Here is a 12,458-nt window from a genome sequence, read left to right on the forward strand (position 1 = left end):
ATGAACAATGAGGAAGATCATACAAATTTAAACTACCTTTAGAGATATTACAGGCTCTTTATTGTGTAGAACAGCACGCGGCTGCGTAGAATTATATTACATATGTATAAACTTTTATCGGCATCGTTACACGTAGCTTTTTTTTTTCCAAAAAACTCTTATATCGTACATATAACATCCTTTTTTTTATTTCTTGTGTGTCTGCGTGCTTAAATCATTATCTCTTCTCGTACACGCTCTCCCTTACCATTCCTCTAAAAAACAGACGTAAAAAATCGAGCACGGATTTTACTTTTTTTTTTCCTTGGAAAGAGAAAGAAAAAAGAGGAAAATGACAGAAACAAAGTGCCTATGTATATGCGTATGCAACGTGGAAAGAGAGACGTAGGAAAATGTTTGTCGAGAACGTATTAGATACAAATATGTATGTGTTTGTGTGTATGTTATGTGCGTATCGTGTGATATGTCGTCGCAGAATTTTGACATACAAATTTTATATCGAGGATCGAAAACGATGCTAGGTCTATCATCTCGACGTTCTTACGCTCGAAAATCCACGTTTCTTTTATCTTTATATTTGTTTTTCTTTCTCCTTTTGCATAGATGAAAATTAAAATAAAATATATGTATTGTGTATTTTGTGTGTGTGTGTGTGTGGCTGTGTATTGACTATAGTGGAAAAAAGACGAATCATTAAATCGGTATACGGTGATATGCTGACAAGAGGATGACGACAATAACGTTTACTGGCGATAATAATAATAATAATAATAATAATAATAATAATAATAATAATAATAATAATAATAATAATAATAATAATGATAATAACAATAATGATAATGATAATAATAATGATAATAATAATAATAATAATAATAATAATAATAATAATAGTAATGATAATAATAATAATAATAATAATAATAATAATAATAATAATAATAATAATAATAATAATAAAAATAAAAAAAAATAATAATAAAGACGATGATAGTGCTTAATAGTAAATATCATTACCGAGTAAATCCTCCCACGCAACTAAACCCTGCCTCTGTTTCCTTAGACGATACTCTTAGCTATTTTTTTTTTTTATTTTTCTTTATCAGCGAATTTTTGGGAACATTTCTCCACCAAGTTTTTCAACTTAACACCTTCCGCTTATAACTCACTTCCTCGACAACGTATATAATCTAGAAAGATAGCTTCTTTATAAACTCTTAGTTGCGCATCGCCATTCCCCTCGTACGAACGCGTTCGCGCGACGAACGATAATTAAACTTTCTATCGCGTTTATACCATATCTTCTAATAATAGAAATCTTTAAAAAGCGCCGCCTGCTCTATTTTCGTTTAATTTTTTTTTCTTTTCTTTGCTTTGCTTTTCTTTTATTACGCCGAGGATACCATCGACATTTTGCAAATATTTAAGCCTTTCTATCGATCAATCAATCTTCCTTTTTTTTTTTCTCTTTCATCTTTATCTTTTCGACTTCTTACAAACTCTCTTTTTATCTCTTTCTCTATCAATCTTGTTTCCTTATTCTTGTATTTCATTTTCACATAGATTCACATACGCACAGAATACATACATACATAGATCACATACATACATACACACATAAACACTTACTATTCTTCTTTCTTCGTCTTTTACACACATTCTTTCTCTCTCTCTCTCTCTCTCTCTCTCTTTCTCTTTTTTCCTCTCTCTGTTTCTCTCTTCTTCTCTTTCTTTCTTTACCGCTTACAATAAAATCTTACGTCGTTCTTTTCATCATTTTTTGGATTGGCAGGCGAATAAAGCTGCCGCTCGCTGGACTAGAGATTTCACTACTGCTTTTATTGCGCATTCGTTCTACGATATATCTCGAAAGAAATTTCTCCTTCTCATTTACATCGTTCTTGCACATGTGCGTTTGTTACCAACCCTCCTACCATTCTCACTCCCCTTTTTGTATTTTCATCTTTTCGTATTTTTGTCTTCCTTCATTTCTTTCTTTAATTACCTTCTCTCCTTTCTCTCTTCTACTCTCCATTTTTTTTCCTCGCAGATCTTGATTGTTTCCTTTTTGGAAAGATTTTCGAATAGATTTTCTTCAGCGATGTACATCGAATTTCCAACTCACAGTTTGGAACTCGAAACGAATTTCATTTAAGAATTTTTCATCTATGTGTTTGTTTAAATATATATCTATATATCTATATATATTGTATAAAAAAAAAAAAAGAAAAGAAAAGAATTTCTACAAGCGCGAACTTCGCTTTGTTTAAGGCACGGCCTCGAAGACGCTCGTCTCTCGCAAAAAGGATTTCGATAATCATTCGTGGCTGCGTCCATCGAGGACCGGTGAAGAGAAAAAACAGATTGGCTGTCCTCTATCTTTTATCATTATCATTATCATCATCATCATTATCATCATTATCATCCTTGTCATCGTCATCATATCATCATCATCATTATCATCGTCATCATTATCATTATCATCATCATCTTTATCATTTTCATCATTGTCATCATCATCATCATCATCATCATCGTTATAATCATCATTATCATCATCATCATTGTCATCATCTTCATTATCTTCATCATCATCATCATCATCATCATCATCATCATCATAATCATCATAATCATTATCATCATCATAATCATGTTATCGTTATCATCGTCAATTCCCAACGCTTCCCCCTCCCCGAGATTGAGATGTATATATATGAAAATAAAGTGATCTTTACGTGGGGATACGTCGTCGTGACGCGACGGAACTTGAATCGAATATCTTCGAGGATCGATTCAACTTCCGTCGCATTAAAAATTTTTATTTTTTTTTCTTCTTCCCTTTTTTTTTCTTTTAACATAATCGTAAGATTGGTTATTGTTTCTTAAAAATTAATTTACAGATATTCTGATTTTTTTGTTTTTTTCATTCAATGCTTTCAAAACGGGAAGAAGTAATCGCATGATTCTACGAAACTCTATCGATTATTGTTATTCCACGAGAGAGAGAGAGAGAGAGAGAGAGAGAGAGACAGAAAGAGAGAAAGAGAGAGATGGAGAAAAAGAAAAAGAGAGAAAGAGAGAGAGATGGAGAAAAAGAGAAAGAAAGAGAAAGAGGGAGAAATAAATTTGGATAATCTAATTTTCAAGACAATGTAGTGAAGGATAGATTCGAATGACAGAAAAAGAATTAGAATGAAATCACGCTATCCTTCGAACGTTGATAGTTTTAAACGTAAACTATAAAGAAGGAAAAAAAGTAAAAAAAAAAAAAAAAGAAACAAGGAAGTCAAGTAAAAGATAATAATTAGAAATAAAATAAAATAGGGGAAGACGTCGAGCACGTTGATGTTTCTTTGGTTAATCTAACGTAATGTTCAAGTTAAAAAAGAGAAACAAAAAAGTAAATGTGTAAATGAACGAGTCGAATCTTTCGGAGTACTCTTACGTTTTTTTATTTTTCGATAATTCTTATATCGATACCAAACAACGCGAAGGTACCCTCGAATTCGAGACGCAAACAACATTGAGTATAATATATAAATGAAAAGAAAAAAAAAAGAAAAAAAAAAAAAAAAGAAAAAACATCTACTACGACGTCATGATGTGAGAACGTTAACGAACGCGAATCGTTGCGACCGTCCTAATGATGGTCACGATAAAAAAAAAAAAAATCGCTAACACACGCTACTTCAAGCAAAGATATATCGATGATCCATAAAGAAGGTTGTAAAAGAAAAGTAAGAATAACATTGATAACCGAAGAGTAAAAATAATAGCAGTAGTAATAGCGATAGAGCGAATAGTGACATTATCTTATAATAATAATAATAATAATAATAATAATAATAATAATAATAATAATAATAATAATAATAATAATAATAATAATAATAATAATTAATAATAATAATCTTAATAATAATAATAATAATTAATATTAGTAATTAGCAATAACTGACGACATTCGCTAAATAACGCAAATACATAAAAAGTATCCACCAATGGAGAAGCACCCTCGCTCACTTTCTTTTTTCTCTCTTTCTCCTCTTGTTCTTGAAGCCACAAGCAAAACGCATATACTCGTCCGCACTTTAAAAATCACACGAACAGATTGCGAAGGGTACCGATATGCTGCTAGGAAAGAGAATTTCCGATACAATCGGATAACTTGATAAGAGAGAAGAAAACAGATCACACAGGTCATTGTACCGTCTCTCCTCTCCGTATTACTTTTTGTCTTTTTCTCATTTCTCAGAAGAAAAAGCAGTAGGAGCAGCAGCAAAGTTATCTTGCGTTCTCGCCTCGTTGAGTCGGTAACGATGAAGGCAGTGATCGCGCTATGGAAGCACATTTCCGCAGATTGAACAGGAAAGCGGCAACGTCTGTTTGACGTCTTAATTTGATATTTTTCATTATACCGAAATCATCGATCTCTTTTTCGCATCATTTCTTTCTTTTTCAATATTATTTTCTGCATTTCGGAACCCCTCTTGCTAATCCTGTCTTTCTCGCTCTTTTTCTCTTCTCTCTCTCTCTCTCTCTCTCTCTCGTTGCAGTGCAATCGAAATAAAATCAAAATAGTAGTACGCACTATCGGCAGTAGGAAAAGACGTAAAAGAGGACCACATTTAATGCCGATCACGGAAGAGGACGATCATCTTCCAAGATCGACGTGGCCAAATCCCTGATCTCAATAAGACGAGAACAACCGCGAGAGGCGAATATCATCGTCGTGTCCGTAGCCGCAGTTTGCCTTTTCAGTTTCTGGACCTGTCTTTAGCACGACATCGACGCGGTGCCGGCGTTCAGGACCTATAAATACGAATAACATCCTTGATGGGTGCACGACAGAGAGGGCAATGACCGCCACCCTTGCCGCGCCACTGTTGAATGGCGCAAGGATAACACATGCACATGTGACCACACATGTATAGGACACTGTCGATACTCCTCTCGTAGCAAATGGAACACTCGCTTGGTTGACCTGGCGTTGGCTGAAGACCTTCGCTCCATTGTTGAAGATGAGAGGATGCTTGCGACGTGAGAGTACCGTCAAGACTTTGATAAGTCACCGGATCGACATAGGTCGAGGAACCTGTACTGGTCATCGTGCCGGTGAGCGGTGGTGAGGATTGTCTAGAGGATCCAGGATGAGGTACGGGTGCTGCTGAAGACGTCGGTAGATGAGATACCGTTGCTGCTGAGTTTCTGTGAGCGGCGGACGCATAAATCGGTTGTGGTGTAGGCGGTGGTGGTGCTGGGTAACCACCTTGGGGTGGGAGATTCACGACGAGTACCGTGCCACCACCGACGGTTGGCTTGAACTGGACCATTTCGGAGAATCTCGAGAGTTCGGTAGCTGCGTTGCTATGGTTCGAATGTTGTTGTTGCTGTTGTTGCTGCTGTTGAATGATAGTCGCTGGGGAAGGATTGCTCTGACGTTGCCTCGGCGGAGAAGTGGGCCTGCTCGCGAGCATTCTCACGCGTTGCGTACTACCGTAGACGTCCACGAACGCCCAGAGTTGGAGACTCTGATCTACATGCATGACCACATTGGGTGGTCCCCCGTTCTTGCTCATTTGAACCTCGCCATAGTGAGTGACAGTGAAGGCAATTTCATCGCCAGGCTGCGGACTCGAAGCTACGTCCTTCGACACGACCCAGTATTCTGGACGATCCAACAAGAGATCACTATCGTCTGGTAGGTCTTCGGCTGTCAAGCGAGCTGGATCGCAAGAGGTCAGACCCAAAGCGAGTGCTCCGACGTACATCGGTTCCGTCGCTAGGATCTGCACGACCAGTCGCTCACCTAGTAGCAACGGCCGTCCGGTGAAGGCGTAGCCGTGACAGAATTCCGTGTCGGTGCGCGTTGCCACGCACTGTTGATTACTGAAGCGGATGTTCCTGCCGCGGGTACTGGAAAAAAACGAAGAAAGACGAGGAAGTGGTTAGCGTGCGCTTCGACGGCGGACACAGGAGATATTATAGTATAGTAGAGTAGCGAGAGAGTGAGACGTATCATTTGACTTTTACGTATCTTTCTTGATAAAGGAAGGAAACAGTTTGATCTCTCTTTAACGTTGATCGAGATCGAATGCAAAATCTATCGTTAGATCGATCGTGAGATCGTAAAGTATTCTTCTACTTACTGATGGAAGGGCAATGGAGTAAAGATGACACCGGCTGGTTGAAACCTGAGTCCAGGCAGCTCGACGTCAGGCTCATGATGGATCGACATGCTCTGCATGGATGGAACGATGATTCTCTCGACGTCCCTGCCAGCGTTGCTAGCATCGTCCATCGCCGAGTGCCTGCTGTGCTGCGCATTGTCTTCGTTGCTATGCTCTGCACCTCGTCTGATATTATTAAAATGTTGTCTATTGGGATCGACGAACTCGATGGCAGTGCTGTTGCCGTAGACGTCGATGATCGCCCACAATGGGCTACGAGTTTCGACGCCGGTAAAGAAGAGACCCTTTTCTTCCCCATTAACGCCGAAGTGAACGTCTCCGGCGGATGTGACGTAATAAAAGAGAACAGTGTCCGGTTCGGCGAACCTCTCGGCTAGTGCCTTGGCCCAGTAGCCAGGCTTGTTCGTTAGGTCGGGGCAAGCGTACCTTGGAAGACCGCTTCTTAAATTGATAGGATCGTTGCTGGTAAAGCCGAAACGTATAACACCACTCCAATTATCCGAGATTTCCAAGAACTTCACGCATACCTAAAAAGGGAAATAAATAAATGAATGAATGAATGAATGAATAAAAAATTCAGATCTTTCGATTACCATTCTTTGTCAAGGGTAAAGCGATAAGTTTACATGCTAAGCACTTTGGTCTACTCTACATTTTCTTAATCTCAAAATTACAATAGTCGATCGCGACCGATAGCTAATAGGTTTTGAAATAAGTCAGCGTGAATTTTGTTGTTAATTAACACCCATCGATCTCTCGCTAAGTTTATCATAGTCACTCACTAAACCAGAAATAATGCGAGCAACGTTATTTAGCGTTATTACCGCTTTCATTGCTCGTACGCTCGTTTCGGTAGTTAATAAAACGTTACCTACGAAGGATTCTCTTTCTCTTTCTCTCTTTCTCTTTTTTTTATCCATCTATCTCTATCTCTTCTCTCTCTCTCTCTTTCTTTCGAGTTTCCCCACACACAGCATAGCGTATTAATTAATATTAACTAATGTAACGTTCAGCTTGAAATCGCTTATTATATTCAGTAGCAGTCAGCTGGAGATCCCTCGCGGATAAGAATTTTAAACGGCCACGCTTCCGCGATGCACCTAATTGCGAAGAAATTATCGCGCTATCGTGCCTCGCGACTTGCTTCGGCGAAAAAAATAAACGTATCCTTGCCCACCGACGAGTCGATTCTCATTATTCCACGAATTAGTATAGCATAATATAGTATATGTATCTCCGTACAATACAGCTACGAAATTTATACGAATATTTCTTTTCCTTTTTAACAAGAAATGAATGACTCCCACGGGGAAGTCTATTACAAAATATAAGCCTTTGAAGTGCCGGTTCGATGATATCTGAATTTTTGAGAAAGGTCTCTAGAATTTATTGCCACGAATCTTCTCATAAATTATCGCCCCTGTTACTTATCATCTTTCGATCTTTTATAATCTATTTTTTTTTGTTTCTGTCTTTACGAACGCGTTATAATAAAACTGAAAAAATATGACGAACTTGGTATATGTATTAAAGATTAAATTAAAACGAGGATTGATTACGAGTCGATCGTTTGAATTTCTTTAAGTATAGAAGTATAGAAAGAAACGAGTCAACGGAGATTCTTTTAGCAAAAAATCATAATGCGAGACAACGCTCGGTGAAATCAGTGGAGAGCACGTAGAACCTTCGACCTATTCGCCTACGCTCTGCCAATCTCCTTCGAAGAGTGAAAAGAACGCATGTATAAACTGAAAGAAAAAGAAACTGCGAGAGAGAAAGAGAAAGAGAGAGAGAGAGGAGAATAGTAGATACCGGCGCCACGTAAACATGCATGTATTTTATATAATCAACGCGTAGGTATACCTACTACTCTCTGAACGGATAAATTAGTTGGAATAAGTCAAGAAAAGAAGCGGTGGTTAGATCAACGGCTAAACGAGCAACCCACGTAAAATAGTTGTGTCTTCAGGGTCGGCATGCTTCTTGATAGATACGAAATAGATGGAGAATATAAATGACGATTTCTCGAGTGGAACGAAAGTCACCTATTTCTCACGATCGGCGAGGGATAACAAGGGAACACATGTTACGTGCGCGTGTAAGAAGCGAGAGTGCAAATAATCACTGTGACCTTCGAGAGATCGCTTCTAAGATTATATTTCTTTCTTTGATGTTTTTAACCCTCTTTTCTCTGTTATACGGATATAATTCTACGCGAGTGAAGTTTGTTATTAAGTTTAAAATGATCGAGGTAAAAATGGAAAAAACTATTTGATGAAATATTAATGCGTTTAACGTTAATGATTGTTGTTGTTGTTGCGTTTTTTTTTGTTTTTTATGAATACAGATCATTGAACTCTTTCTTTGTGTACCATGGAAAAGGATATCGATCTCGATCTCTTACGTAATACATCCGAGGACCATGTTTATTGCACGATGACTCACCTTCTCACCGACTCGGACCGGTCTTGCACTAAATGTGACTCCCTTGCAGAAGCTCTCGTGCCTCCTGGCGATGGTCCCGCCATTACAAAGTCGAATATTGTCACCGTGCACCTGATGGAAGGTCAGAGGTGGTAAATTGTTGGTACCTGCACTCGACGATCTGGGTGCTGCAACAAAACGAAACATCGAAGGAATTAGTCGATCCTTTGTCTATAATCTTCTCTAACTCTTTATTCCACGAAGATCATAGGAAATATATTGTGAGAAAGAGAAAATTGGTGAGGAAATTATTGCTTCATAACTCTCAAGGACGACCACTTTGAATTCACGTTTATTTCCTGGAGAAAAAAATCGATATCTCTCTTTCTATGTATCTCTTTAAGAAGAAGGAAACATCGAATTATTGTTAAATAATATTTAATATTTTTCCAATTGACTACGTCGAAACTTTGACGTTGTAATATTTTAGGATATATCTGTCTATCTCTTTCTCTCTCATTCTCTACGTCTACTTTTAACAAGAGCTACTCGTCGAAGAAAGCACGAATATCGACTTCCATCTCATCGGGAAATGCCTTCGAGACGTCGGCCACTTCGAGAACAAAGAAGTCCGAACGCTTTGGAAAGACTAGAAAAAAAGTGGTCGAAGAGGAAAAAAGAAAGAGAGAGAGAGAGGGAGGGAGAGAGAGAGAGAGAAAAAGAAAAAAAGGGGGTAAAAACGAACGAAGTAACTCGAATGCAAAACGCGAACCTTCTCTCAAAGCACCCCGTAGTACACTGCCCCTTCGGTATTTCATAACTTTGACTCGATGATCTAGAACGTTGAGACGTTCCGAGGATATACTCGGTGCGAATCCAACGATCGATTCATACCCAAGCATTTGTGGCGACGTCGATCGATCGGAATATGCTTGGAATGCGTTCGCTATCGTAATTCTTTGTCCTGATCGATTCCTGATATTCTCGAATTGTCACGAATTTTGATTGACCTCTTGATTGCTATCGGAGTTCACTTAGAATTCCACAGATGATCCAATTCGATCGGATTGATTTTCTTCGTCTTAAATAACACTTTCTCTTTGAACACTTTAAAAACGTAGAAGAAAAAAGTAAATAAATAAATCCATCGGACAAGGTTTTCCTTTTCGTGTTCTTTTTTTTTTTTTTTTCTTTGAGAACTGCTTCTTACTCTTTAAAGAAAACTTAGACGTATGATCGAACACATTCACGAAACAATGTACCAAGATTAGTATAGTTGAGATTGGTTGTCTATAGCGACGACCGATCCGATCGAGAGTCGACTACTCACTGCGAGAGAGTTATATCGATATGCACGAACGAAGAGGGACGGAGGAGTGTGGAGTCGATGTCGTAGGTGCGCCGCGCACCGGAAACCGCACGTTTCGTAGCGGAAACGCGTTCGAGGCCGAAAGAGTGCCTTCGGCAAAACGGACCCAAAGCGATACGCTTTCTCCGCTTCGTCCTGTTTTCGAAGGGAAGGCGGATGTATCGAAACCACCACCACCATCATCACTATCAGCGATTCGAGAGGGATACAATACCCTTCGAGAATGTAAGAAGGAAGGGAACTATAGTGTTGCGATTTTCTCGGGCTTCTTGAACTTCCTTCGATGTAAAGACTCGTTAAACAAAAAAAAAAAAAAAAAAAAGAAAAAGAAAGAAAAAGAAAAGAAAAGAAAAGAATGAACTAACAAGGATCTTGGTTTTTAAATATACGTCAGCTGTTCACCATTTATTTTGTTTCTTCAAGAATAGTTTCTAATATTTTTCAAAAAAAGAAACAAAGATGACGAAAAAGAAATCCGATCGCTTTTAATAATATAATTAATTTCTAATACCAATTAGAGGATGTACGAATTTTCTTAATAATTTATTTCGTTGAATTTTAGAAGATTGCAAATAAAGAAACGAAGAACACTGTAGTGTATCCGGTGGTTCGTTAAAACCGAGTCACGTCGATGATAAAAAAGCTCTTTTTCCGATTGGCAAGATGTGTTGGAACACGCGACGCGTGTCTTCGATGCGTCGCTAATGTCTAATCAGACGGTCCTAAACACTCTAACGGTACAAACGTACAGGTACGTACTTATTTTTCATTAGATCGTTTCCTGAAATACGGATGATTGAAAAATCCAAAAGAAATTAAAATCGTTTCGAAAGAAATACGAAACAAAAAAGTCGGTAAAGATAAATTGTTTATCTATCGATTTCTCGATCGTGTTGCGATCTATGGAACGAGAGGAAACGTGAAGATAAAACAAAAAAAAAAAAAATGCAAAAGGAAGTCGGTATCGAGTTCTCGAGCTTGGTATATTAATTCGAGTGCTGATTAATTCTCTAACGAACCGAAACAGTTCTCTCTTAAAGCGTTGATCGTAATTCCTATACGAGATCTATGGATCTGCGGTAAAAATGAGTAGACGATTGGTTTCTCACGCTCCTGGTAAGGCGCGTATTAGGAACCAGTCGAGAAATGATTGTAATTTCTAATTTACTCGTTCTCTGTCTTTCTCGTATCTCTCTTTTGTAAAAAAAAAACAAAAAAAAAAATTTTATCTCTCTTTCTCCCTCTCTCTTTTTCTCATTTTTATTCTTTACGTATCTCTTATTACATCTCGTAACAGCTTGGACAAGATAGCTTGTGATTTCCAAGATTTTACAAGGATATTATCACCGATTAGCAATAGCTATAATAATAGCTACTACTGGTTGTTTGCGATCTTCATTATGTTCTCTCGTTAAGAAGCTTTTCGTGAACCAGTACCATTTCTCTCCGATCGTTTCCGGCCCAAGATGGATGGAAGAAAGAAAAAGACGAAGAAGAAGAAGAAGAAATTACTGGTTAAAAAAGACTACATCTTTTCGTGGTAAAAATTCAACTCTTCTTTTCTCACGTCCAAAGACGAAACTTGATAAAGAAGAGTCACGAAAGGGAAGGTATATAAAAGGAAAATAAATTGAGTGATTTACTCGATCGTAATAAATTCTGTTGTTACGTTTGGAATCTTTCATGACTTTTATTACTATTATTATTTTTTAATACGAAAGAGTCGAACTATCTATTATGTGGCTAACGCCATGATTGAACTTCTTTAAGTCACTTTATCTACAAACCACCAATATCTTTTTATTCGTGAGTTTAAGTGAAAGAATATCCATTTACTTAACGAAAAACGAATGCATTTGATATCGAATATAATATCGATCGTAAAACTAGTTCTTTTTTATCGATTAATATACCTAACACTGTCACTTTGTCCTTACTCCTTCTTAAAACTTGATAACTATGCCGACCAGTTTGCAAATCATCGACGTAGAAACGTTCAAAGGTGCAGACAAATGAGCTTGGCTCGGGTTTCGCAGAAATTCCATTCGCTTCGATAGATCGATCGATGTCGTTGACTACTTTATATTATATTATACAATGAGTCATAGAAATATTCGAGTAATTCCTGATATTAAATAACTTTTATTTAATCGAACGATGTAACGATTTCTTATTAATTTTTTTCTTTTCTTTTTAATGTAACCGATGGATTATATAAAATGACACTTTTTCATGATTTTTTTTTTATCGTCGATTATTTCTCTTTGTTCTTAATGCGAATCCGTCAGATTCTTTTATTCAATGAAATGTTACAGAGGATTAAGGGGAAAAAGTATTGGAGAAAAAATATGATAAAAAAGTTTAACTTTCCGAGCATAGTCACGGCTATCGAACGGAACGATTCGCGCGATTCTAAACGTCTATCTTATTCTCATCTTTCTCTTATTTTCCTGTACTCTTGTCGCCAA

The 12,458-nt window shown here is 37.6% G+C and overlaps 1 protein-coding gene across 6 annotated transcripts in view; it reads right to left on the reverse strand.

Annotated features, from left to right (window-relative positions):
- Positions 1-37: 37 nt before the first annotated feature.
- LOC127062828 (protein neuralized) overlaps positions 38-12,458 on the reverse strand; it is a 65,475-nt gene continuing 53,054 nt past the window's right edge. For 5 of the 6 annotated variants that reach the window (XM_050991668.1, XM_050991664.1, XM_050991665.1 and 2 more), the window contains 3 exons: positions 8,643-8,809; positions 6,156-6,724; positions 38-5,922 (listed from right to left, as the gene is read on the reverse strand). In XM_050991668.1, the coding sequence (XP_050847625.1) occupies positions 4,812-5,922; positions 6,156-6,724; positions 8,643-8,809 (1,847 nt within the window). In that variant the 3' untranslated portion in view covers positions 38-4,811. Of the gene's footprint in view, positions 5,923-6,155; positions 6,725-8,642; positions 8,810-9,393; positions 10,269-12,458 lie in introns of those variants that run through there. The other variant, XM_050991666.1, reaches the window with a different exon arrangement.

This window comes from Vespula vulgaris, chromosome 3, assembly GCF_905475345.1.
Source record: "Vespula vulgaris chromosome 3, iyVesVulg1.1, whole genome shotgun sequence".
Classification (NCBI taxonomy): Eukaryota; Metazoa; Arthropoda; class Insecta; order Hymenoptera; family Vespidae; genus Vespula; species Vespula vulgaris.